At 32.8% G+C, this 23,536-nt stretch overlaps 3 protein-coding genes and 1 pseudogene across 4 annotated transcripts; all 4 read right to left on the bottom strand.

The window, feature by feature from the left end:
• Positions 1–5,419: 5,419 nt before the first annotated feature.
• On the bottom strand, positions 5,420–8,155 carry LOC114407572 (splicing regulatory glutamine/lysine-rich protein 1-like). Its single transcript, XM_028370724.1, has 6 exons — positions 7,860–8,155; positions 6,932–7,010; positions 6,793–6,855; positions 6,181–6,225; positions 6,037–6,093; positions 5,420–5,952 (listed from the first exon to the last, which is right to left on the bottom strand). The coding sequence occupies exons 1-6, from the start codon at positions 8,078–8,080 to the stop codon at positions 5,860–5,862; spliced, it is 558 nt and encodes a 185-aa protein (XP_028226525.1). The 5' UTR covers positions 8,081–8,155; the 3' UTR covers positions 5,420–5,859.
• A 1,939-nt stretch (positions 8,156–10,094) lies between these two features.
• Positions 10,095–12,500, bottom strand: LOC114407571 (probable pectinesterase/pectinesterase inhibitor 21). 2 transcript variants are annotated; one of them, XM_028370721.1, is made up of 3 exons: positions 12,426–12,500; positions 11,288–12,342; positions 10,095–10,967 (listed from the first exon to the last, which is right to left on the bottom strand). In XM_028370721.1, exons 2-3 carry the CDS (start codon positions 12,315–12,317, stop codon positions 10,255–10,257), a joined length of 1,743 nt encoding a protein of 580 aa, XP_028226522.1. In that variant the 5' UTR covers positions 12,318–12,342; positions 12,426–12,500; the 3' UTR covers positions 10,095–10,254. The 2 variants fall into 2 exon arrangements, with proteins under 2 accessions (XP_028226522.1, XP_028226523.1); XM_028370722.1 differs by having other exon boundaries at positions 11,288–12,338; positions 12,426–12,488.
• Positions 12,501–14,072: 1,572 nt separating this feature from the next.
• Positions 14,073–19,815, bottom strand: LOC114407570 (F-box/LRR-repeat protein 3-like). The gene is made up of 7 exons (XM_028370720.1): positions 18,611–19,815; positions 17,307–17,432; positions 17,090–17,194; positions 16,589–16,988; positions 16,361–16,490; positions 15,957–16,251; positions 14,073–14,525 (listed from the first exon to the last, which is right to left on the bottom strand). Exons 1-7 carry the CDS (start codon positions 19,232–19,234, stop codon positions 14,280–14,282), a joined length of 1,926 nt encoding a protein of 641 aa, XP_028226521.1. The 5' UTR covers positions 19,235–19,815; the 3' UTR covers positions 14,073–14,279.
• A 3,624-nt stretch (positions 19,816–23,439) lies between these two features.
• Positions 23,440–23,536, bottom strand: LOC114407933 (annotated as a pseudogene).

Below are 23,536 nucleotides of genomic sequence, written 5' to 3'. Positions count from 1 at the left end.
CCAAATTAAAATGACAGTAAAAATTGAACAAAAGGTTTCTAGTCATGAGACCTTGCTTTCTACTCAAACCAATCAATGTTAGTGATTTTTTTATGGATTAATTTTCCGATGTCAGCAATCAAACCTTCCACGTTAATCGTTGGGTTAGTATTAAAACCAAACAATGTTAATGATTTTGATGGATTAATTTCGATGAAATTATTTTAGTGAAGCCAATGTGCACTGTCCGACAGATGTGAAGCTCTCCAACTCCAACCATGCAATTCCAAAGCGTGATGAGAACAGGTATATTTTAGCAATCAACAAAGGAATCCTTTTCATGTTTGTTACAAATGAATCCGTCACTAGTTAAGATAAATTAAATTATACACAATACACAGCATAATTAGAATCGAATACGGGATTATGCTCTTTTGTGTCAGAACAAAACTTTGATCGGAAGTAAAAGTCTATAATGTATATTATTCTTAAATCTTTATTTTTTTTTTATCATTGATGTTTCCATATTTTGATTATAAAAAAATTAGATCAGATATGAAAAGTGAAAATTGAAAACTAAATCATTAACAGTGAAGATTTAATAGAAATTTATAACAGTTAAAAGTAATTATCATTTATATTTTATAAATATAAAACTTGTGTGTTATAATAAGGATTAAAACTTACTTATAAACATGTTCATGTCTTAAATATGTGACACTTCTGATCAAGAGATTAGTATAATGTTCTTAATCATTTAATTTTTCATCAGTAGAGTCCAATGACATCTTCTTCCTATCTTCTTTCTATAATATCTTTTATTTAATATATATTTATAGGGGAAAAAATTAATCTTCCTTAAATTTTGATGAGATCATGGTTATTGAAGAAAACAAATCCAAAATTTGTTGTTAACTCCTATATAACACAAAACAAAGCCTAAAACTTTACGTGATTGCATCATCCAAGACTAAAACAATTAAGAGAAATAACGAGATTGCCGAAGGAATACCGAAATCGTATCTTCGAGTAAATAGCTTGAAATTAAGTATTATTGGAATCTTTTCTTTAGTTATACATTTGTAACTTATTCGACCAACTAAATCAAGGGACAGCACCACTCTCTATTTGCTTGTTACGTTTGTTTTATTTATTTACTTTGTGTAACAGGAAAATATTTGAACTTCTTATTTAACATTTAATTAATTTTCTTCCCATCTGATCAACCCATTCTGAGTAAAATAAATGTAGCAATACCTTTCCTTTTATCTATCTCTGATGTAAACATATGGAAAAACCCTTCATCTTAATTATTTCTCAAAATTATATCTACATTTATTTATAATAAATTTCACAGTACCTTGCTTTTTCTTTTATTGTTCGCTAAACAAGATTAAAAAAAAAATGTGTTGTAACTTGATTTTGTCTTGTAGTGAATTATTTTTTGTGTATCAAAGGCACCAATATATTGAGTTTTAGCTAGTAATTGCAATAAAAATAATATGAAGCAATTCTTTGAGTACTTCTAGGATATTATAGTATAAAGTAAGAGTAATAAGATTGATTTGGTAGTAAAAAAAATTGTTAAATTTGATTCTTTTGCGATAAAAAAATTAATAATTAACCATTAATATTTGAGGATAAAAAAATTATGATGCGAAACTGAAAATTAAGAAATAGTGAAATATGTTTCCATGGCAAAATCATCATGATTAGAAATATAACATAAAGTCATAAACGTGACAATTACTTTAGTAGACTAGACTGAGTGAGCAATGTGACAATTAACAGAAGTTGGTAAGATCATGAGAACTTGTTGATAAAATCATAAATGTGATTGTTGACATCCTTTGCATCTTCTTGGTTGTTAAAGTGAGCGACCCCTTCATGCACAACCACTTCCTCTAAATATGGCACATCTCTCTTGATCCACGGTGCCGTAAGCTCCCAATTTCTGTAAAGAAAGAAAGAATCATTATTAATTTACAACGTGGAAGCCTAATGATGGAGAATTAACAAAGAAATATATAGGAATTAATTATATCTTACAAGTTGATATTGCTATAGTAGTTGAGCCCCCCAGTGAAGCCTGTCTTAGTGAATTACGAGGAAGACTTGGTTCACTGTAACTATCCGGTGTTCTATGCCTTCCATGTTTTTCCTTTTTTCCCTGCTGCGTTTGACTCGATCGAACCTGGCCTTATAAATAGACGTTTCTGTAGCTGCATGTATTCATCTCAGAGACTTAGGGGGTGTATTGGATTAAGATTTCAAAGGATTTTAAAAGACTTTTTTATGATTAAAAAATCTTGTGGTATTCAATCAAGACTTTTATAAAATATAAACAAATCTTGTGGTATTCAATTAAGACAATAAAGATTTTTTTTTTCAGGGCAACAAAATCTGTTGGTATTCAATTGAGATTTCTTACCACTTTTAAAATGTCTTTTGGTATTCAAAAGTAAATAGATTTTGATGGATTCTTTTGTGGAATGAATTTTGAGAGACTTTTTAGTTAGAAATACACATAAAATACTCCTCCAACAATCTCACCTAAACCCTTGAGACTTTTCATAATCTTCCAAAGACTTTTTTTTCTCGTGCCGAATAAGACACAAACCACTACCAGGTTCATTCTCTTACAACTTTTCAATCAATTTTACCTATTTTTTTAATGGCAATCGATAGTCAATATTGTTCATACTATATGTATATTACGCAAATCAAAAGAAAAGGGTGCTGTATATGCTTCAAGATTTCGTATTCATATTGTTTTCAACGTCCAGACAATGAATATGCATCAAAAGAATGGCAATTGATATGCATCAAGATTTCATATTGCTTTTTTTTTAGTACTGTATATGCAAATCAAAATAAAAAACTCTTTTTTTTTTGTTTCTTCAACTTGTTTTTTTACAACGTCCATTATTATTATTATTATTTTCTTGTGTTATTATTAAAATGTTAATTATTAATGTGTTATTATTATTTTTTTGACAGCGTGTTATTATTATTATTATTGTGTTAATAATTTTTTAATTGTTATTGTGTTATTATTATTGTTATTTTGTTAATAGTTTTTTTTTAAAATGATTTTATGATATATGAGTATTATTTTTATGGAAAATGCTAACATGTGCCCTTAAGACACTTGTTAGTGTATTATGTATAGAAATTTTGTATTGAAAGTTGTGCAATTTACTTTTTTAAAAGTCAAAAATTGTTGTTTTTAAGACATAGTTACTATTGGAAGTATCTTTAACATGTGCCCTAAGTGCGCATGTTAGCATGACCCTTATTTTATTATTAGGTAGTTTTTTATTGGTTTTTCTATTGAATTGTATATTATTCGAGATATAGTCACTATACTTTTGACAATTAGGAAACAATAACTATTTTTGTCAAATAACTAGTTTCTTATATATATATTAGCGATCAAATGGGGGATTCACAAGAAAATAACAAAGGAAAGAGTAGAGACAAAGATAATTATGTATCTTGGACTATAGAGGATACCAATGAGTTGTTGCACCTCTTGGTTGATGCTATGTTATTAAAAGGTTTAAAATTTCTATCGTTTTTGTTTTCTTTATTCAAACATTATAATTTATTTATCATCTTTTTCATTCACTTTTGTAACTTCCGTTATTTTTTTGTTTAAAATGTATTAATCTTTCAAAATCTTAAAAATCCATAAAGTACTTTGAAATCTTAAAAATCTGTGTTAGAAATCCATTAAAATCTTGGGTTAAGAATTCTCATTGTAAAAAGTCTTTTAAAAAAAATCTTTTAAAATCCCACAAAATCAATACAATCCCACATAATCTTTTAAAATCTTCAAGATTGTTTTTGCCTAAATCTTTTAATTACTATGCATTGGCAATGGGAATCGGGAAATTAAGACGGAACCAGTCTTCTTATTTAGTTATATTACAATTCGTTGGCATGGTTTCGCAAATGGCATGTCCCTAATTCTTCATTCATTTATGATGGATTATTTTTAAATTATTGCATATGATTTAAAATATAAAATTTAATTAATTCAAGAATAATTCTAAAATCTCTTATTTATCGTTCTACTGTTAATTCTTTTTTTCAATGATTAATATTGTGTGCGTTTTATATTTTTAAAGCATAAAATGTATTGTTTTTTCATTTAAAACTATCTCTATAAGATAGTTGGAGAATTTGTACGATAGTTAAAGTATACAGCATTAGCCTTATTTAAATTATATAGTTATATTGAAATTAGTTTTTTTATATTAAAAATAAGAGAATTAGTTTATGATTTAAAAATAAAAAATTATTTATGTGATTATTATTAAATAAAATTATGAATATTATTAACAAAATATTTTAGCGTTAGTAGATTAACGAGTAATTCTCTTCCTCAAATAATCTTATTTTAGCGTAGTTGTGATGTTTTTTTCTAACTTAATTTATTTATGACATAATATTTATTCATTACATAGTGAACAAATTAAGAAGAGGCAACATTAGAAAATTTCATTCCTATTTTGGCATTTCAATTTTTTAAGAAATCAAGCAAAATTTCTAGTGTTTAATCGGGAATAGAACAAATAGGCAAATTCTTGTATATTTGCCCTCTCCTTTTTTTAAAAAAAAAATTCCTTTCTTTTCAATTCAACTTTGCATTACCTCTTTTTTTTATCTTTAACTGAGTAAAAGAAGTAAAATCCGAATAAAGGATTGATTTGTTTAAACTTAAAAAAAAGTCATAAATTTAAACAAACTTATCCAAAAAACATTTTTTTTTTATCATTAACTGAGTAAAAGAAGTACAATCCGAATAAAGGATTGATTTGTTTAAACTTTAAAAAAAACCATAAATTTAAACAAACTTATCCAAAGAAACATTGTTGGCATTGCTTCTCAGAAAAATAAAAAGGACGTGGACATCGAAGACTAGTTACCCAGGCGCAATATTGTACGTATTGGATAAATTATGAGACTAAAATATAATATGAAGAATGAAAACTACCTCTGGGATATCCGATTATCTCCAATATTAGGACTCAAACTGGCTCGAACATATATACTTTCAAGCTATCAACAGATTGAATACTACTTTTAATAGCACTCTAAAGACTATAAACATCCACAAAATTAGATTTTTCCTGTTGAAATTTTACCAGCCAATTGTTTTCAGTCATCAATTCATAGAACAAAAAAAATCAAAGGTTTATTTTCCCCGCTATCCCTTTCAAAATTTTCCAACTCCTCACGTCTACCCCATATCCCTCCCCTTAAAACAAGCTAGTTAGTATTTATAACTACCTTCCTGAATATAATTATTTGTTGTAGTGTAAGAAATAGTATAGAAAGGAGAGGTTGCACCATTCCAAGGTCACAAGGGATGCCACGTGGAATCATATTGGTACTTACAAATGATATATCAATGAAGGACAATGGACAAGAATTGAACCTAAGATCTTTAGGTTGAATCAATTCAATCCAAACCTATTTTTAAGAACAATTATCGGGGGGAAACCAAGAAGGGAACAAATTTTTTAATAATTCAGTCACATGTGCCCAAATCAACACAAGAAAAAAATATCTTGGCACATAACACAATGATTGCCCAATCTCAAAATACCATGTATGGAATCAGTTGGGTCAAGAACTCCTCATCCTACAAAAGCTCATAACAAATTTCATAAAAGAGAAATCCACTGATCGAGAACCATACATGTCTTTCAATGGTAAGCACAATATTATGATATCCCACTCCCCTTCCCCAAGGAAATGGTAGGCTGCCCGGTTCTTATAACGGAAAAATAATTTCTGCACCTGTGTAAGTAAATGTGGTCCTTCCCAGATTTTGTTGTACCCTTCTATCAAATCCATACCTTCTCAATGCTAATCAAAACTAGCATTTAAAAAGTTCAGCAGTTCGTTTCTCTTGCTTTCAGCCACTTTATCTTCCTTTGTTTTCTCAAGTTTCAGAAGAATCTACCAAAAAAAAAAAAAGGATCATGATTGCTACTACCAATAACAGGAACAAAACAAAGGTACAACCAAATAACACATCCATACCTTCTTGCCAGATACAGCACTGCGACGGACACCGTCATCTTTGTCACGCCCTAAAAACTGATTAAGTACAAAAAGCTAGGAGTATAAAAAAACCATGGAAGCAAATAAATGCATTGAACTTCTGTGCTAGATTACAATAAAAACCTTGGAAAGCTGCACAGGGCTGCTGCTCCTCTCATCATGCTGCTTCTATATAAAGCTCCCATTGCCAGGACAAACCCCACCAAGAAACAACATCCAAGCAAGTCAATCAAGCGCCCAAACATGTCACAGATCCCAGCTCCAATTTCAAAGAGCCAATACACAAAATAGGCAGAAAGTATCATAAGCCATCTCAGACTGGAAAAGTGGAATGTACAAAACTTTGTGTATGGAAAAAAGTCCGCAATTTTGCAGCTAAATTAATAATTTGTTGTTTTATGCTATGCATTATTAGTTCAGGACCAATGATGTCAAACCAGTGTTTTCAAGCAACAGAAGATGATAGGGAATCATACAAAATTATATGAGTGTGTCTTATGTAGATGAATATTGGATTTAAGCAAGAATCCATGCAGCAAAACTTCCGGTAATAAGTATTAAGCATGTTGAATCAAGTTTATGAGTAATCTGAAGATTTAAATGAAATGATGCCGCACACATAGTCAACATTTCAAGGTCACTTACTAGAGTTAAAAACTTTCAATATGAAGAATAACAAACTATTCTGAACAAGCCTACGGAAGACAATAAACATGGCATCAAAAAGTGACCTACCTCTTTTACTTTATGCTTCTGCCTCTTATGGCGGTGGCTTTTGCTTCGATCCTTTTCCTTATTCTGGAGGGTGAAGGGGAGATGTAAGGTAAATGAACAAGATTATAAACTAAGAAAAAATGTATTACTAACAAATCACCTTCTTTGGCCTGTCACTCTTTTTATGCCTCTTTGAACGGTGAGATGTTTCATGCTCACTATCAGAAGAACTTTCACTTCTGAAGTGAAAAAATGAACAAAGTGTTATGATAAAGCCAGATTAATCCACTTATTAAATTACTAAAATGTATTGCTACAAGTTTTTGAAATCAGTAACACATATAAACATGCAGATACACAGAAGTAACTACTTATGCAACATGCAAAATGATTAGATCTCCTGTACAAGGCACGCAATTTATAAACATTATACATTTTGCAGAAATCATGTTTCCAAACCCGTAGTAAAGGGGGGACAACATGAATGAAGGAATAATATAACAATCAGCTATGTAAAGAAGAAGCACGGTAAGGGGGGGAGGATGCACGGCAAAGGAGACTGAGAATATGTTCAGTCAAAGAGGCCAGCGTTTTCAAAATCTGTTTTGTAGTAAATTTTCATCAGTTATAATTATGATTCCATTTCATGTCACATCCAACTTCCAAGCACCAAAAATAATAACAGAATGAAATGGAACAAAACAGATTCCATAAGTTAGAGATCCAAATGTTGGAACGGGAACATTAATACGATTCCCCAATTCAATACATATCAATTCTACGTAATAAAAATATCCTGGGACCTACTTCTTTTACAACCGTGTGCCTCCCTTACAATGGTCGAAAACAATGAATTATATTTTCTCCTAATTATACAGAAATTAATCTTTCTGAGACGGTGAATATTTAATTAACTATGTTGTTTTCGTGGATTCTAAAGGATATAAGAACTCAAAACTACCACAATTAAAAAATTCACAAATTGTATAGAATCAGCTATTGAAGCAAAGCATGTAGATGATAATACGGAATAAAATAATAAAAAGAAATGCGTGTGTTATGAGTTATGTGAGGGATAGATATGGAACCTGGAGTAATCAGAGAGGGAAGATGAAGAATAGGAATCGGAATCGGAAGAGTGGCGGTGATGCCTACGGCGTCGTTCTCCGCGGGATTGGGATTGGGACTTGCTCTTCTTTCGAATCTTGAGGGAGTCCTTATCACGGTATCGGCGATGGCGGTGGTGACGCCTGCGACGGTGAGAAGAAGAGTCGTCGGAGGCAGAGAGAGAGGAAGAAGAGGCCGCCATCACAAACTTGCGAGCGACTCACGCCAATTCTTTATTTCTTTCTCTCTTACTTCGAGCGTGATGTCAATATCTTGTTTTTCAATTATGCAATGTAACAATATCTTTAAGAAAAACACTCTCATTCAGATATCAAAATGGGCTAAGCGAACCTAACCCCAAAAGTTATGGATTGGACTTGGTATTTTCCATTATGAGATGGTTTGCTATTCTCACCTCCAAATTTTCTGTTTACACTTCACATGTGCTTTAAAAGGTAATGTTCTCTATCTTTCTCTTGTTATCTCTCTCTTGCAATTCCTTGATGAATTATTTATTTTCATAGACAATAATGAAGAGCAGATGATCCTTATATTATTATTTTTGGTTATATGGGTGACATGGGGGAAATTTGTTTATGCTTTGGTTTTATTTTTGTTTAATTTAATAGGAACACGAATTTTTTCCTGTTAGTTTTATAATCTATTTTGTTCCACATTTTATTATTTATAACTTTACAAACCTTTCCACTTGGGTTATATTCATTCCTCCCTATTAAAGTTTTATTTCAAAACATAGGTAGAGGATTTAACAATGATGAATTAATACTTTCCAAGTTGAAGGCTTAAAATAACAAAAGTGTGGAACAAATGAAAAAGAAAAAAAAAAGATTAAGCTCGAGGAAGGAACTAATGGTATTGTTTTATCAAATAAAAAAGAAAAATGAACGATGAAACAAATTTCTCGCATGTGCCATCCGGCCATGTAATAAAAATAAATAAAAAAGTCCATAGTCTCTTTGTTATTGTTTGTGGAAGGAAACAATTTTTTAAGCTAGTTGGCGATGGTGCTTTTTCCCCTTCAAAACATATTGTTTCGAGTTCAGTCATTTTAATAGGAAAACTTCACTTGTATTTTTAATATATATATATATATATAAATAACGAAAGGAAATCATCTAGTGTTTTTTCTGTACATTACATGGATGCAATGTAGTTGTATTTTTTTTTATAAAAAAAATGACAATGGATAAAGAAAGATGACTAATTTTCTACACCAATTCCATAAGCTACTATCCACGAGATGATGCTTGCTTGATTGTGATAGCATCCACATCATACTCCGGTATAGGAACTTGGGATATTTTGTCAAATTGTCAATGGTGGAAGATCACGTAAATTCACAAAGATAAGGTTGATTGGCGCTGAATACTCGAGGAGGCTATTTTATTTGGATTGGCTTCATTTTGGTATTTTTATTAGCTACTTTGACATGATTTATTTTAATTGTTGATTTCCTAGGTTATGAAATATTTATATCCACGTATCAATATTTTGTAACCTTGGGAATGACTGGGAATTTACTATTATATATAGGTTTGGATACTCTTAGTGCTTTCATATAATGATATGTATCTTTTGCTGATTAAAAAACAAAAAAAAAGGAAACTATCCATATTTTTTATTTCACTTGATTCCGCGTCTCCCCTTAAATTAATAGGGAAAAAATATAAAGTAGGTAAAAATAGAGCAAAAAAATTTCAATATTATATATATCCATTTACATTATAAGAATTGTATTTCCTCATCTATTGATTATTTTCTGTATTTAATTTTAGCTATATATAAGGACATCGACTTTAATTTATTTTTAATTTATTAAAATGTACATATATATTAAGTACTTATTGCCAATTGTTTCATAAGTTTGATTTGGATATATATAATTATTGTAAAAAAATTATCAATCAATAAAATAATATGTTTTATCTTTTAAAATAACTATTATAAATGTCAACGAAATTTAATAATATAACAATTTAAAACTAGATAATAATATTGCAACCAATCTTTATTTTGCTACTGTAATTTACTTAAATGATTTTCTTGATTATTTTTTATTAAAATTAAATTAATATGTATGTAATATACAATCAAGGCCTATCAAAACGAGTGATTTAAGTGGAAAATTGTTGAAAGAGAGATATTGGTTATGTAATAACGAATATCTAATTAAGTATCCTACAAGCATAAAGAACTGCAGGGAAATGACAGTTCATACACACTTGCATTTCAGATCACAATGACATAATGGAAGACAAAAGACATAGGTGGTACAACACAAGCATTAATAATTACTTGTTTAATATGGCAACACGCAAGCACACGCGGTCTCTCCCAAAAATTAATGAATCAACTTCAATGAGTGGGGGAGGGTTGGCCAGAGTAGTAAGGAACCCTAGTGACCCTAATCCAGTCATCTCCATGGAAGAACTTGGCTGGCAAGAAGTTTGATATTCCATCTGAATCGAGGGCCTTGATTCCTTCCCATTTGACACGCTTGGCTTTGTCTGAACCAGGACCACGGTTGTTGAACTCAGAGTAGAAACAAGTATCCATTCCCCTCAAACCCTCCAATGTTTGCCATGGCATGTAACCATCAGGTGTGATCAAATCACCAATGTAGGAATCCATAAATATGGTTCTCGAGAAATTCTTCCATGGACGGGCCAAGTAAGCTTTGTTGTCGAACCTAACTGGGTAGTACATGGGGTCTGCCACAATGCTTCCTCCCTGGATGATTAATCCTGATGGTTGGTTCATCTCTTTTCTGCCTTGTGCAGTCACAATGCATTGCTGGTTTTCCAATGGCTTTCGCACCACAAAAGTGCAATTTTGGAGAACAGCCACTGCATCACCAAAGACAAAGTCGATGGTACCTGAAATTATGCAATCACGATAGAATTGACGCATGGTGTGGGCGTAAAGTGTGTCCTGGTACCCATCCATTCGGCATTTGTAAAAGATGGACCTGTCAGCTTGAACCCTCAAGGCCACTGCTTGATGTTTTTCAGCACCAGCTGAGTTCTCAAACCCCATACCTATGCCAACGAAGAAATCTCCTAGAATGGCTGCATGCATTTATAAATATTAGTATAATTCATGCTCAATCCAAGCAACATAATAATAAAAGATTTCTCATCTTCAAGACAAGAATTCTATTTCATTATAGAAGATGAAATCCTAGCTAGGTACTTAACTAAAAAGAATTAATCTAAAAGAACAACTTAACTTAAGAGTTGTTTTGTTATTGTAGAAGCAAAAAAAAAGATACACTCTTGTAGCAATGGTTGTGTAGTTGTTATTAATTAGTTGTTTGTTGCAGATTGTATGAAGTGATTACTAGCAGTTACTAGAATATATATAATTAATTAAGTGGAAGGAAACGTACCAGCACTGGCGGTTCTGAAGGTCCCAACCCCATCGACGAAGTTTTTGTTGCCGGTGATCCTTGACTTCTTACCACCATCACCAATCATAACAACATGGGTCATATTTTTGGAAACTTCGACGTACTCGTTGTAAACTCCTTCCTTGACGTAGATAACAAATGGCCTTAGGTTTTTCTTGGGCACGTGCTTCAATGCTTCATTGATGGTGGTGAAATTTCCACTGCCATCCTTTGCAACAACCACATGGGCCATGCGTTTCCGTCCAGTCATATGTAGGAGTTTGCGAACACCAACTTGATCATCAACCCATTCGGGAAGGTCAAAGTAGTCGTGGCCAAGAACGTTGTTGTTCAAAAGGCGTCGGCGGCCAGGTTTGCCGATGTGCATTTCCGAGAGAGTTTTAGACAACTCGGTGATGATAGAAAGGCCATTGCTACTCATGTGCATGGCACTTTGCAAGAGCCTTTGCATTTTTAGACTAGCATCGGTGGTTGTGTTCTCAAATGCGTCTAAACATGTTTCTTGGTACGTGATTGCACCGCTGAGCCAAACCTTCAAACTGGTGAGGATGTTGTCGAGGTTGTTCAAGTCGAACTTGGTAAACCTATCGAGTGACCTCGTGAACTCCCCGATGGAGAGGTTCATGAGTTGCTTGCAAGTGTCGAGTGCCTCCTTGGTTCTGGGGTCGTTCTCGACCTGGTGCATGAGTTCTGTTTTCTCAAGTCCTTCTCCGATTTTTGAGATGGTAACGTGGAACGCGATTTTTATGAGTTCTCGTGGGTCGGTGATGTTGTTGCTATGTTCAATAAGACTGTCCTCGCATTCCTTCTTGTAATCGGTGGGTGCGCAAAGGGTTTTCACGGCCTTGATCGAGGAAGCTACACTGGATTTGCTTTCTTCCTTTGAATCATAGCTTGATCCCTTGTTATTGAGGTTGATGCTAACTGTCACTGCCACCACCATGGCCACCAGCAAGAAGGTAGACACGCCAATTATGGCAATTCTCTTCTTCTGTGCATCTCCCCCCATTCTTTTTAATTGAGCACCAACCTAGCTTCATGCATATAATACATGAAATTAATATAATTAATTATTAAAAATCGATGAACGTAATTAAAAAAAAAACGTCATACGTACTACGCAAGGAGAGGACTCGTTCAGGCGTAAGAATCCTCCGACAAAGCCCTCGGGAGAGCGCGTTGGTGCGATTGTGATGATTTGAAATATGTGTGTGTATTTAGATGAAAGATCGTTTCCAAAGTTGGCTATGTCTGTTGCAAAAATGTGAGGCTTGGAGTCAAAAGCTATCCTCTTTCTAAAAAAAGAGCCACGCAAAATCCACGAAATATATGACAAACTTTTCTTGTTATTATTTGATTTTTTGTGTTGTGGAATTAGAAAGGAGGAAGGGGAGAATGGCCTTATTTTGCGGTAATTCACCTCTCCCTTGGTTGGTGCCCTTCAATGACTTGACTTTTCTTTCGTCTGAACCTTGAGCTTGACACAGGTTTAGCTGCTTCAACATTAATTTAAGTATTACATTTTTTAGTTTTGTCACTTGGATACTCGTTACATGATTAAAATGTGGATTTTATGTGCATAATTTTTTTAATGGTATGATATATTAATAATTATGTTATATACAATGTTGAAATTTTAAACAAATATTTAATCATGCCAATTTAAACGTTTAAATCTTGCTTGAGTACCTCCAGGTAATTATTAATTATAAATTAAAATATAATAAAATAATTTTATTCATAATATAAATATTGCTCCCACAACTTTATATCAAGTATCACTCTTTTTTTCTCTCAATTAAATATTATATTAGTGTTAATTAAGTTTTTAGTCTTCAATTTTTTTTAACAAATTTTAGACTTCCATTAATTTTCCATTTACATTTTTAGTCCCTAAAATTTGTTTTATTTCTTTTTAATTCCTCATTTATTTTTATTGTTTAAGATTAATCATTGTTTTATCAAATTTCAATCCTTCCTTATTTATATATTGTGAACTTATTTCAAACAATAAAATAAACCAAGGACTAAAAATAAACAAACTTTTTTTAGGGACTAAAAATGTTCACCAAAATTGAATGGAAGATTAAAAGTTATCAAATAAATTTTGAGGGACTAAAAATTAGAATTCGAAAAAGTTGATGAAAGATTAAAAACTTAATTAGCCATTTGTATTAATATTCATTTTCATTTTTAAATGTATATTTTACATATTATATTTGTAATTAATAAAAGATTCTCTCTCATTCATTTTAAATTACCTTTGTTTACCAAGAGGATCTAGAAGCTGAGATAAAAAAAAAAATATCTTTCTTTTATTACATACACATATATGTTGTTTGTATATTATGAATGGAATACAAAGGAACGCGACTTGTGACAATGTGGCAAACAATTTAAGCTAAAATAAAACAAATCTCCAGTGTATCATATAGCTTTAAGTATGCAGATGCAATATTTCCTTAGAAGGATAAGTGTCAACTTGTAATTAAAAAATAGAATTCTACTAATTAAATTTTGTGATTTATAACAAATTTCAAGTGTGTTACATAGTTCGGTGCTAACATTTCTTATCATTGTAAATATATCAGTACCTCAAGGTTCAAGCATCACATTTTTAAACAATGATTTTCTCAACTAATTTATACTAGTAGAATTTCTAATCTTAAGTTATCTACTATTAAACACGCTTTACTTTAGATTCGATACGTGGATTGGCAATAGAATAAACCTTGCAAGTGTAACAGGTAAAGTTGAAATCAGATTTAATTCGAAGATAAGTAACCTCATGCTTTATTGGAGATGATGTAACTTAAGAAGGTGAAAAAAATACCTTCCGTAGAAATCTGGTAACAGAGTTTAAAGAAAAGAAAATGCTAGAGAAATATAAAATTTTGAATAAAAAAGATCTTAATGAAGCAGCACCCTTCCAAGAAAAGAAAGTATAACAGATTAATAGCGTGACTATTGGCTAATCCCATCTGATCTTGCACCCTCGTGCATGCATTGTCTCGAGCATTTCAGAGGAAAGCGAGAACCTGAGGGACCTCTGCAGTTTAACCTTTTTAATCCGACCACAGCAAGCTCTAAGGGCAACTTCCAATCCTTTTACACTCACTTTAGAAAGACAAACCAGTTTGGCATCTTGCAGGCGTTTCAGGTTACCCATAAGCATGCACAACACCATATCTGACACGATACAGTAGCTCATATTTATCTGTCATCATCACCATTATGTTTAGTTAGAACCTATAATTAGAACCCCTAATCTTAGCATAACAGTTTTCATGTAAATAAACATCAATGCTTAACCTATTTGAAGAATACTTAACACATGCACTCCTACAAAATATAAGTAGAAGCTTTGATTATAGGAAGCATAAGAAAATACAAGGGTGGTGGGAAGTAAAATCCGCTATAGTTGTCACCGATTCTCAATTTGATCCTTATACATAAAAAAAACTTATTAAATCGGTGTCAGTCTGTTTACATGCAAGCATTATTAATTTAGTTCCCACCGTCATAAGTTGAACGTTAACTCTATTATGCATTCTTAATTTAGTCCCTATCCATGTTGCACATTCTTAATTTAGTCCTTATACCTGTAGTGCATCTTAATTTGGTCCCTACATATAAGGGACCAAATATGTTACATGTATAGGAACCAAATTAAGAATGCGCTGCATTTATAGGGACTAAATTAAGAATGCGCAAGGTGGTTAACAGTGACAGGGACCAAATCAGTAAGATTTACATGTATAGGGACCAATTTAATAAATTTTTATGTGTAGGGATCAAATTGAGAATTCATGACATGAATAGGGACAAAATTGTATGTTTAACCATTAGTTTATTAAGAGCATATGCCACACTGTCAAATTGAAAGGAAATAATGATTACTGAAGCCAGTAAGAAACACCAACTTCTTTTAAAATGCAAGAGTAACAGTTGCAGTATGATAATATGAGAAACAGACCCAAATAGAAAACCAGATTAATGGCATGCCTCCAATTTATGAAGTACAAAATGATATTAGTTGGTGAGCACATATAATTTCTTCTTTTTGACAAATGCTTTTCCTTCCCTCATTTGTCTTAAATAAAATCTTCTATGCAACAGATATTATCTTTAACATCCACCTTTATTTTTTACTCCAAAATGGAGCTGAATAAGAGTAACATTTGTAGCAGAAACTTTAATCTAAAGAACAAAAGGTTTCCTAACAATAAAAAAATTAGCTATGTATATATTCTTGTTTTTTTGTCCAGAGCAGAAGATAGATTAACAGGGTGACTGGAAGTACAAGAACATAAAAATCAAATTTAAACGCTGAGTTACAAAAGCATGGAAAGAGAAGACGAACAACACAATTGACGAAGGGATTGCAGTGAGCCCAGACAAGCATCCAATCCAGGGTTCTTTCATCTTTGGAGAATTATAGTTTAAAATTTTTCAACTAGATCAAGCCATACCACAGTTTATAATTGATAAAGTACCAAAGCCAGATGAGTATCAATTATGTACCTTGAGGAAACACTTATAATTTTCAAACAATGTTGAATTTTTAATTTAGAGGCCAGACTACTCTGTTGGTCTGCGGAGACTCAGAATATTAATAACTTGATTGAGTAAAAGTAGTACAACTGACCTGCCGCAGGTTTTGCGAATAAAAAGCAAGGGCCCAGAAACCTGAATCATCAATTTTTTCGCAATGTTTCAAATCTAAATCTGCCAATCTCTTGCAACTTATTGCAACTGCTTTTATACCAATGCTTGTGATATTAGAAAGCCCACGCAACTCCAGATCAGATAGTTCACCAAGATGGCTGATATACTCCAACCCTCTGTCTGTAATTCTATTGCAATATGACAAGTTGAGGTTTGTCAACCCCTTGCATCCACTCGTTAGTGCCGCTAGCCCATCATCTCCAATACGTACACATCTGTGATCAAAGAACAAAATGAACTAAACAGCATCACAACATTATCCATAATTTCATTGAATCATAAGCAATTAACCACGTTGACTATAAAGTTCAAATGTTCAATTACCGATAGAGATCAAGTTCAGTCATTTTTGGGCAGTTACAAGCAATGTGTGCCAATCCTATGTCTGATATGTTTGTGCATAATCCTAATTTCAATCTTACAAGTTCTGAACATCTTGATAGATATCTTAGAGCTGCATGAAACAGAAAGTTGGAAATAAATTAATCAGAACCATTTGCAATTTTGAACAAGACTGATATATTATTTAAAGATAGAGATTCCATAGTTTACCTATGTCATCAACACCAGAGCAATCAGTAAGATCAAGCTCTTTGAGAAGCGAGCAATTTAATCCAAGTTGATAAAGACAATTCTCAGTCACCATATCACAAGATTCTAGCTTCAGACAGACAAGGTCTGGACAAGAGTCTGCTATAGTAGAGATTGCTGCATCAGATATGAACCGACAACAAGTCAAATCAAGTATCTTCAAATAGCCACAGCCAGATACTAGCTGCACAATTCCCTTGTTGGTCACTCCAACACATTTGCTTAAACCAAGTTCCACTAAAGACTTGCAATTGGTGCCAATTGTCTGGAGGATAAAGTCAGAAACTCGAACACCATCAATTCTAATTATTCTCAGCTGCTTTAAATTCTCCAAGCATTTAACAAGAGGTGCTGAAAGCTCCTATAGAAAATGCCAGAGGTGTTAGTGCATATAAAACTTATCACAATAAAACATGGTACACATTGATATCATATACATCACAAATTATAGAATAAACTTACAGAGAGGCAATATCCTGCATCCAACTGCTCAAGACCTCCATGTCCACTAATTACAGATATTAAACCGGAAGAGCTAACACAATCACACCTTGATACATCAATTGCCTGCAATGCATGGAAATATTCTATGTTTATGCTCCACAGAACCTTTGTGGTCAACTTTATTAGTTTTTCAACCATTATTGGCATAGCTTATAACTTATAACAAATCAATTACCTTAAGCAGTGGACACCCTTTTTCAAGAAACCGCAATCCAACGTCATCCACTAAAGAGCAGCCAACCATAACAAAAACCTCAAGCTTTAACAGAGAAGCTATTGATCTCAAAGATTCACTTGTTACCTAATGATGCAAAATTTTAAAATACTTAAAAAAGATATAATTTAAAGAAGAAACAAGCACACGAGTCAAATATAGTCTGTTTGTTAGCTAAGGTAATGATGTAAAACCAAAATGCCATTGAAACATGTTATTGGGAATGGTGTTAAGAACAACATCACAAACGCAGGTACTGTAGTGTATTGTCCATAGTCAAGAAGCAATAATTATAATTTATATACACTCATTTTCTCTTTCATCTCCTTTTCACACCAATTTCTTCCTATATGCCTTTTTCTTTTTCATCACATTACTTATGACATGTAACTTTCTCTCTATCTTTTTTTTCTCTATATCTCTCTTCTTTCTACCTCCATACATCCCAAGCAAGGTGTACGTTTATCATGTGTCAACAAGGAACATGGCTTTCCTACTCTATTGATTCTGCATTTGTCTCAACTTTTGTCAACCAAAAATATAATGTCTACCTCTTCTTCGAAGTACTAACTGTTCAATGATGATGATCCAAAACCCCACACCTCAAACATCCTTATTAAAATTCTATGAACATCACATGAAAAATTTTGCCGGTGCTTTCCTCAAAAGCATTTAAGAATCAGAAATTGGAGTTAAAAAAACACTTTTCTACCATCAATAGTGACAAAGGTAGGGAATGAAGTGGTCTGCTGAAGTCACTATCCTCTGTCGTCCACTTTGTGCCCTCGACCTATTTTCAATATCAATAACGGGTATAAAGTTTCTCACATGACTCGATCTCTCTACAAATATGGTGTGGTATATGTGACAAATAATCACTCCCCGTAAGCATGTAGTCAGAACTCAGAAGTACAATCTTCATGTTGGTATGTATAGAATACCATCTGTTAGAAGAAGTCAGCTCCTTAAACAGGTCTTAGTATCTTGAGGAATTAGTGTTTGACTGCAGGCCAAGGATACTCCAAATTCACCCAAAAATAAAAACTCAAACCTTCACCCACTTTTTCTTCCATATTATTTCCATCCCATTTGTTTTCGTCTCTTCATTTTTACATCACAAAATTTATCACATATATTACTTCTCCTCTGTACCTTCGTTCGTTTCTTCCTATCTCTCTTAATCCACCCCAAAATGAGGTGAACGTTAATCAGCAATCAGCAAAGATATACAAATCCTTTATGAGAGAGAAAGCAACAAAACAAACCTTGAGATATGACACGTCGAGAAATTTCAAATCCAAGCACTTTTTGCAAAGAAGATCAATCCCCAGATCAGAAATCTCCAAGCACCACTTCAAACTCAGCCTCTCCAATTTCCCACACCCGACAGCAATCTTGGCCAACCCAATATCAGTAACTCCCAAACACTTATCCATGTTGAGTTCCCTCAACCTCGCGGCGCACGATAGCGCCGCAGCCTCTCTGTCGCCATACCCCCAACAATGGGACACATCCACGCCCTCCAACATGGGACACGCCCGAATCAGCATCTCCAAGCCCACATGCCCCAACCCGGTGGCGCGACTCAGCACGAGTCTCCTCAGTCCCCGAGTCCAACTCGCCGATCCCTGACTCAGCACAACCGACACAGCTCCGTCCTCGATCCGCGGACACATCGACAGGTCCAGCGTCTCAATGTTGCAGAACTTCTCCAACAACCCAAGCAGAAACTCGATTCGGAGGATCCGAATCTTCTTCCGGGTCGACGATTCGACCCGGAGAAACTCCTTGCACACCAGCCGCCACGGTTTCCGATCCGGCCCGAGCTTTTCGAGGACCCGGATGAGCAGGTCCTCGGTCAAGAGGCAGAAAACGGATTCAGACAACATTAAGGTATCAGAAATTTCGTAATTACTAAAGTTTTTTTTTTAAGAAAAAAAAAGGTTTGTTAATGTGACGTGGAACTGAAGGGAAACAGTTTAGGTGGGAACGAAGAGGAAAAGGAGGCGGAGGTGGAGAAGAGGGTGGTGCGTGTGTTTAGAGAGCGTGCGAAGTGGCAACCTGCAACGAGATATCTCTGGGTTCATTTTTTTCCCCTTTCTTTCTGTTTTTGTCTGAGTTCAATGGAAAATTGAAAAGCGAAAAAACAAGGAGAATACAATGTGAATAGAAGAAACAGGGTCAGGGAAGGGAAAATTGAATTTTAGATTTCAGAGGGTGCGTGTTTCACACTTTTCGCTTTCTTCGGGTACGGCCATGTGAATTGAGTCCTGTGTTCCTCTCGCAACTTGTTGAATGCTGCTGCTCTTTTTTGCCATAATGCCCTTTTTTTTCTTGGAGCGGAGGGAACAACCAATTAAAGATCCAAGGGCGAGAAGGGAACCGCCAATTAAGTTGTCCTGCTCAGGACAAAACTTGGACATGAGAGAAAAATTGTTGAAAAATCATTTAAGAAGAGTTTAATTCTAATCATTCTTTTTCGAATTGAACAGGTCAAGGGCACAAAGGACACCAATTGACACGTATAGCGTAATAAAAATAAGATTATTTCCTCTGTATTTCTTTGTACTCTTAAATATTCTCTTATTTTATTATAATTTTTAGTTTTTTTTTTACTTAAAGTAAATAAATGTTTTCATTCCTTGACTATGTAAATTAGTCATAATTTAATTTCTAAATAACAAAAATTCATAGTCTTTATGTAAAAAACACGATAATGACATCTTGCTTATAGTTTAACTTAATAACTTATTTAAAAACTTAAATCAAATGATAATGAATGACTTAATTTAAGAACTTAAATCAAATGGTTAAACTTTCAAGGACTTATTTAAAATTTCTTAATTTTATAAATCCATATAAAAACGCTTTAACACTTCTAGGAATTAAAAACGTAATTCACCTGTAATTTTAAGAGTAATAGTCGGTAAACATTTATTCTGTTCTTAAGAACAAGTTTGCTCTTCTTCCTTACAATATCTTGTAATAAAATATTCTTAGTCCTAACAGCTTTGCATGCTCACTCTAAAATACTTTATCTTTTCCCCCTAACCTTTACGCCACTTTCTCTCCTAGTCTGTTTCTGCTAAAAGATTGTTGGTAACTTGACACATTATACATCATGAAACGGAAAAATATCCTTTCCATTCAGTGGAGAGAAGGAGAGATACAGACCCTCCTGAAACCTTATTGCTTGTGCCTCCTTCTCCAATTGTGCCTCCTTAAATGGAGAAAAGGAGAGATACAGACATTATTTTTCCACATTGCCCCCAATTATGCCCTAGCAATCACCATTTTTTTTTCCTCTGAACAATGCTAGCTACAACATGGTGGCTTGTTGCTTTGGGATTGCTCCATTTAAGGTATGTTTTAACCTTATTCAAGTTTTGCAAAGAGATCATCAATATTTTTAAGCATTTGTTTAAGTTTCATATGATTTAAAAATTGTCATGGAGAATTTTAATTGGAGTTCGTTTCCATATTATTTTGGGGTTTAATTTGAGTTTGGCTAAAATTGACATTGAGGGTGAATTATCGGGTAATTTTTTATATAAAAAATAATGGTAAAAGAGTGTAGATAATAATTTTCCATAAAGAATTTCACATTTAATTCCTTAACAAATAATTAAAACATTTATTAGCACTGTCTCAAGTACGTATTTTAGTAAATAATTTGCCCTCAAGCATAACTTGCGTGAATAATATGAACAGCGTTTTAAATTTTAATTTTGTCACCGTTGTACACACAAAATAAATCTATTATAAACATCAAAACGTGTGTTGAAATGTTTATTTTTTCTGTGTAAAAAGGTAAGATAGTTGTTAAAATGTTAAATACTTGGGCTTGATAAAACTAGTTTTTTAAACAAAAGTTTTTTATTTTTTATTATATTTAGAAAAATAAAAAATAAACGACCATTGTTTAAAAAAATATCTATCACCCAATATGGGCTAATTCCAAAAGGAAGGGTTAATTAATCATGCAATTCAAAGGAAATTTATGGAGAAAGAAAAGGGGATTATTCTTACCTTACGTGGATAAGCAGGAGACCGTTTGTGTAGTGTAAGGTAGGGTTGGAATGGGTCCACTAAGTAGAGTAGACCGTACCTATCTATTTAGATTACTTTTTTCTGATTCCTCATTTCAAGTTTGGATTTGGAAATTGAAAAGAATGAGAGCCGAATCCAACGGTAGACATTGACTAACTCACTATTGATCAGATCATCAGTAGGGCCCACCACATGGTCATTCTTGCAGCATAGCCGCTATCTCCATAATATCAGTTTTATTGTCCAATAAAAAAGATGCTTCTAGCGTGGACCAGTAGTTCATATGTTCCACGGTGGACCATTTTTAAGAACCACTAGATTCATCTAATTCCTACACCCTCTGCATTAGATTCAGCCCCTTTCTCTACCACAACTGTTCGATGGTTGGAGAAGGCGATGAAGAGGTTCTTCTGCCGTTGTCGAGACCTGACAAGTGACATGCGAATGGCCTTTTTCTTCGTTTTCAAATGAGTATTTAATTGTCTTTGTTTTCAATTGGGTGTTTGGTTTTCTGTAACGGTTCCTCTTTGTTTTCTGTGAAATGGGTCTTCATTTTCAGTTGGATATACAGGGGTTATAATCATCTTAAACGTTAGATTTATTAACGTTTCCCAAATTTCCAGATTCTTGGAGCTGCTAGATACATACCCTTTAAAAAGGTTCCATTTTTATTTTAATCAATGGCAGAACAAGCAAAAAACAACGTTGCCATGTCAGTTTTTTCGCTCTAGTCGTCACCGGCGAGGCAGAACTCCAAGTTGTTGTTGCGGCATTTTGGCTTGAGATTTTGAGTGCCATGGGAGGGAGGGCGCTCAGGTATCTGTCGTCGCCGACCTACTGTTGTCAGTTACGAATCACTGCATTTAAATTTTTCAAGTATTTTGTTATAAAACTACAAGTTGAATTAAAAAATATATTTTAACATTTTCTATTGTCAATCTAGCGCAACTATTTTGTCTTTTATGAAATTATTTTAAGAAAAAAATATTAATTTGATTAACAAAAATGAATAAAATATTTTAGATAAAAATGAAAAAAAAAATATTTTGCAATAAAAGTTTAAATTCAAATTATATGATTATTTAATCATAAATTATCATATATAATAAAATTTATTTATTTTTATAAAATAATCTTAAAAATTATATTATTTGTGTGATTTTTTTTTCATGTGTGTATTATTTGTGATTAAATAATCACATAAGATTATTTTATACAATTATTCACAATTAAACTCATAATTCTCTCTTAAAAAACTGTAAGTTAAGTTAAAATAATTATTTCAACGTTTTATTTATTATCACTCTGGCGTATTTATTGTCTTTAACGAAATATTTTTTGAAAAAAAAATATGAATTTGATAACAAATATTAACTAATGGAGGATTGATTAAAGAAATAAAATAAATTTTTTTTATTGAAATACAAAAAATTGTGATTAATGAAGAAGAATAAAGTATTCTATACAAAAAAAAAAAAAAAATCTATGCAATCATAATATAAAATAAGTTTATCCAGTAATCCAGCCAAAGATTTGACAAGCCGTTAAATTTTATATTTTCTGTGTATCACAATTAAACACATAATTAAAATATCTTGATTACATCATTGTGTTATTATATTTTAAAATTATTAAATTCTGAAATAACTACTTCCAAAATACTAGTAATATTTATACGCAGTTTCGAATTGATGCTAAACCAAACATGCAAACCGGCCCAACTAAAAACCTTTGAAGAAACTTACATGAGCAGAATCCTCCAAAAGGAGGAAAATTATAAATACGATCTTCCTCCAAGCCTAACCCATGATTCGTCCCATTATATCATCAGATTTGAAATTCAAAACAGAAAGAAACATGACAAACAAAGTGAAACTTGCGATAAATTAAGAAATCATTGTAGAAGAATCAGCTTTTTTTAAATAAAAAAAAAATAAATAAAAATGTGTGAAACATATTTCAGAACAAAAATTCAAAAAAAAAGTTAGAAATTTAGGCAGATCCTCCTAAAATTTGCAGCAGTACAACCGGTTTGGAGAGTAGAGATAAGCTCAGATAGATGTGGAAGATTCCATTCCCGGACCTTAAGAAAAAGGCCTCATAATGAGCTGGGATTCACATTTATCATCACTGCGATTGAA

The sequence above is a fragment of the Glycine soja genome, chromosome 3 (genome assembly GCF_004193775.1).
Source record: "Glycine soja cultivar W05 chromosome 3, ASM419377v2, whole genome shotgun sequence".
In the NCBI taxonomy this organism is placed as follows: domain Eukaryota; kingdom Viridiplantae; phylum Streptophyta; class Magnoliopsida; order Fabales; family Fabaceae; genus Glycine; species Glycine soja.
Note: the sequence above shows the minus strand (reverse complement) of the source record. Positions and strands in the feature narration are given on the sequence as shown.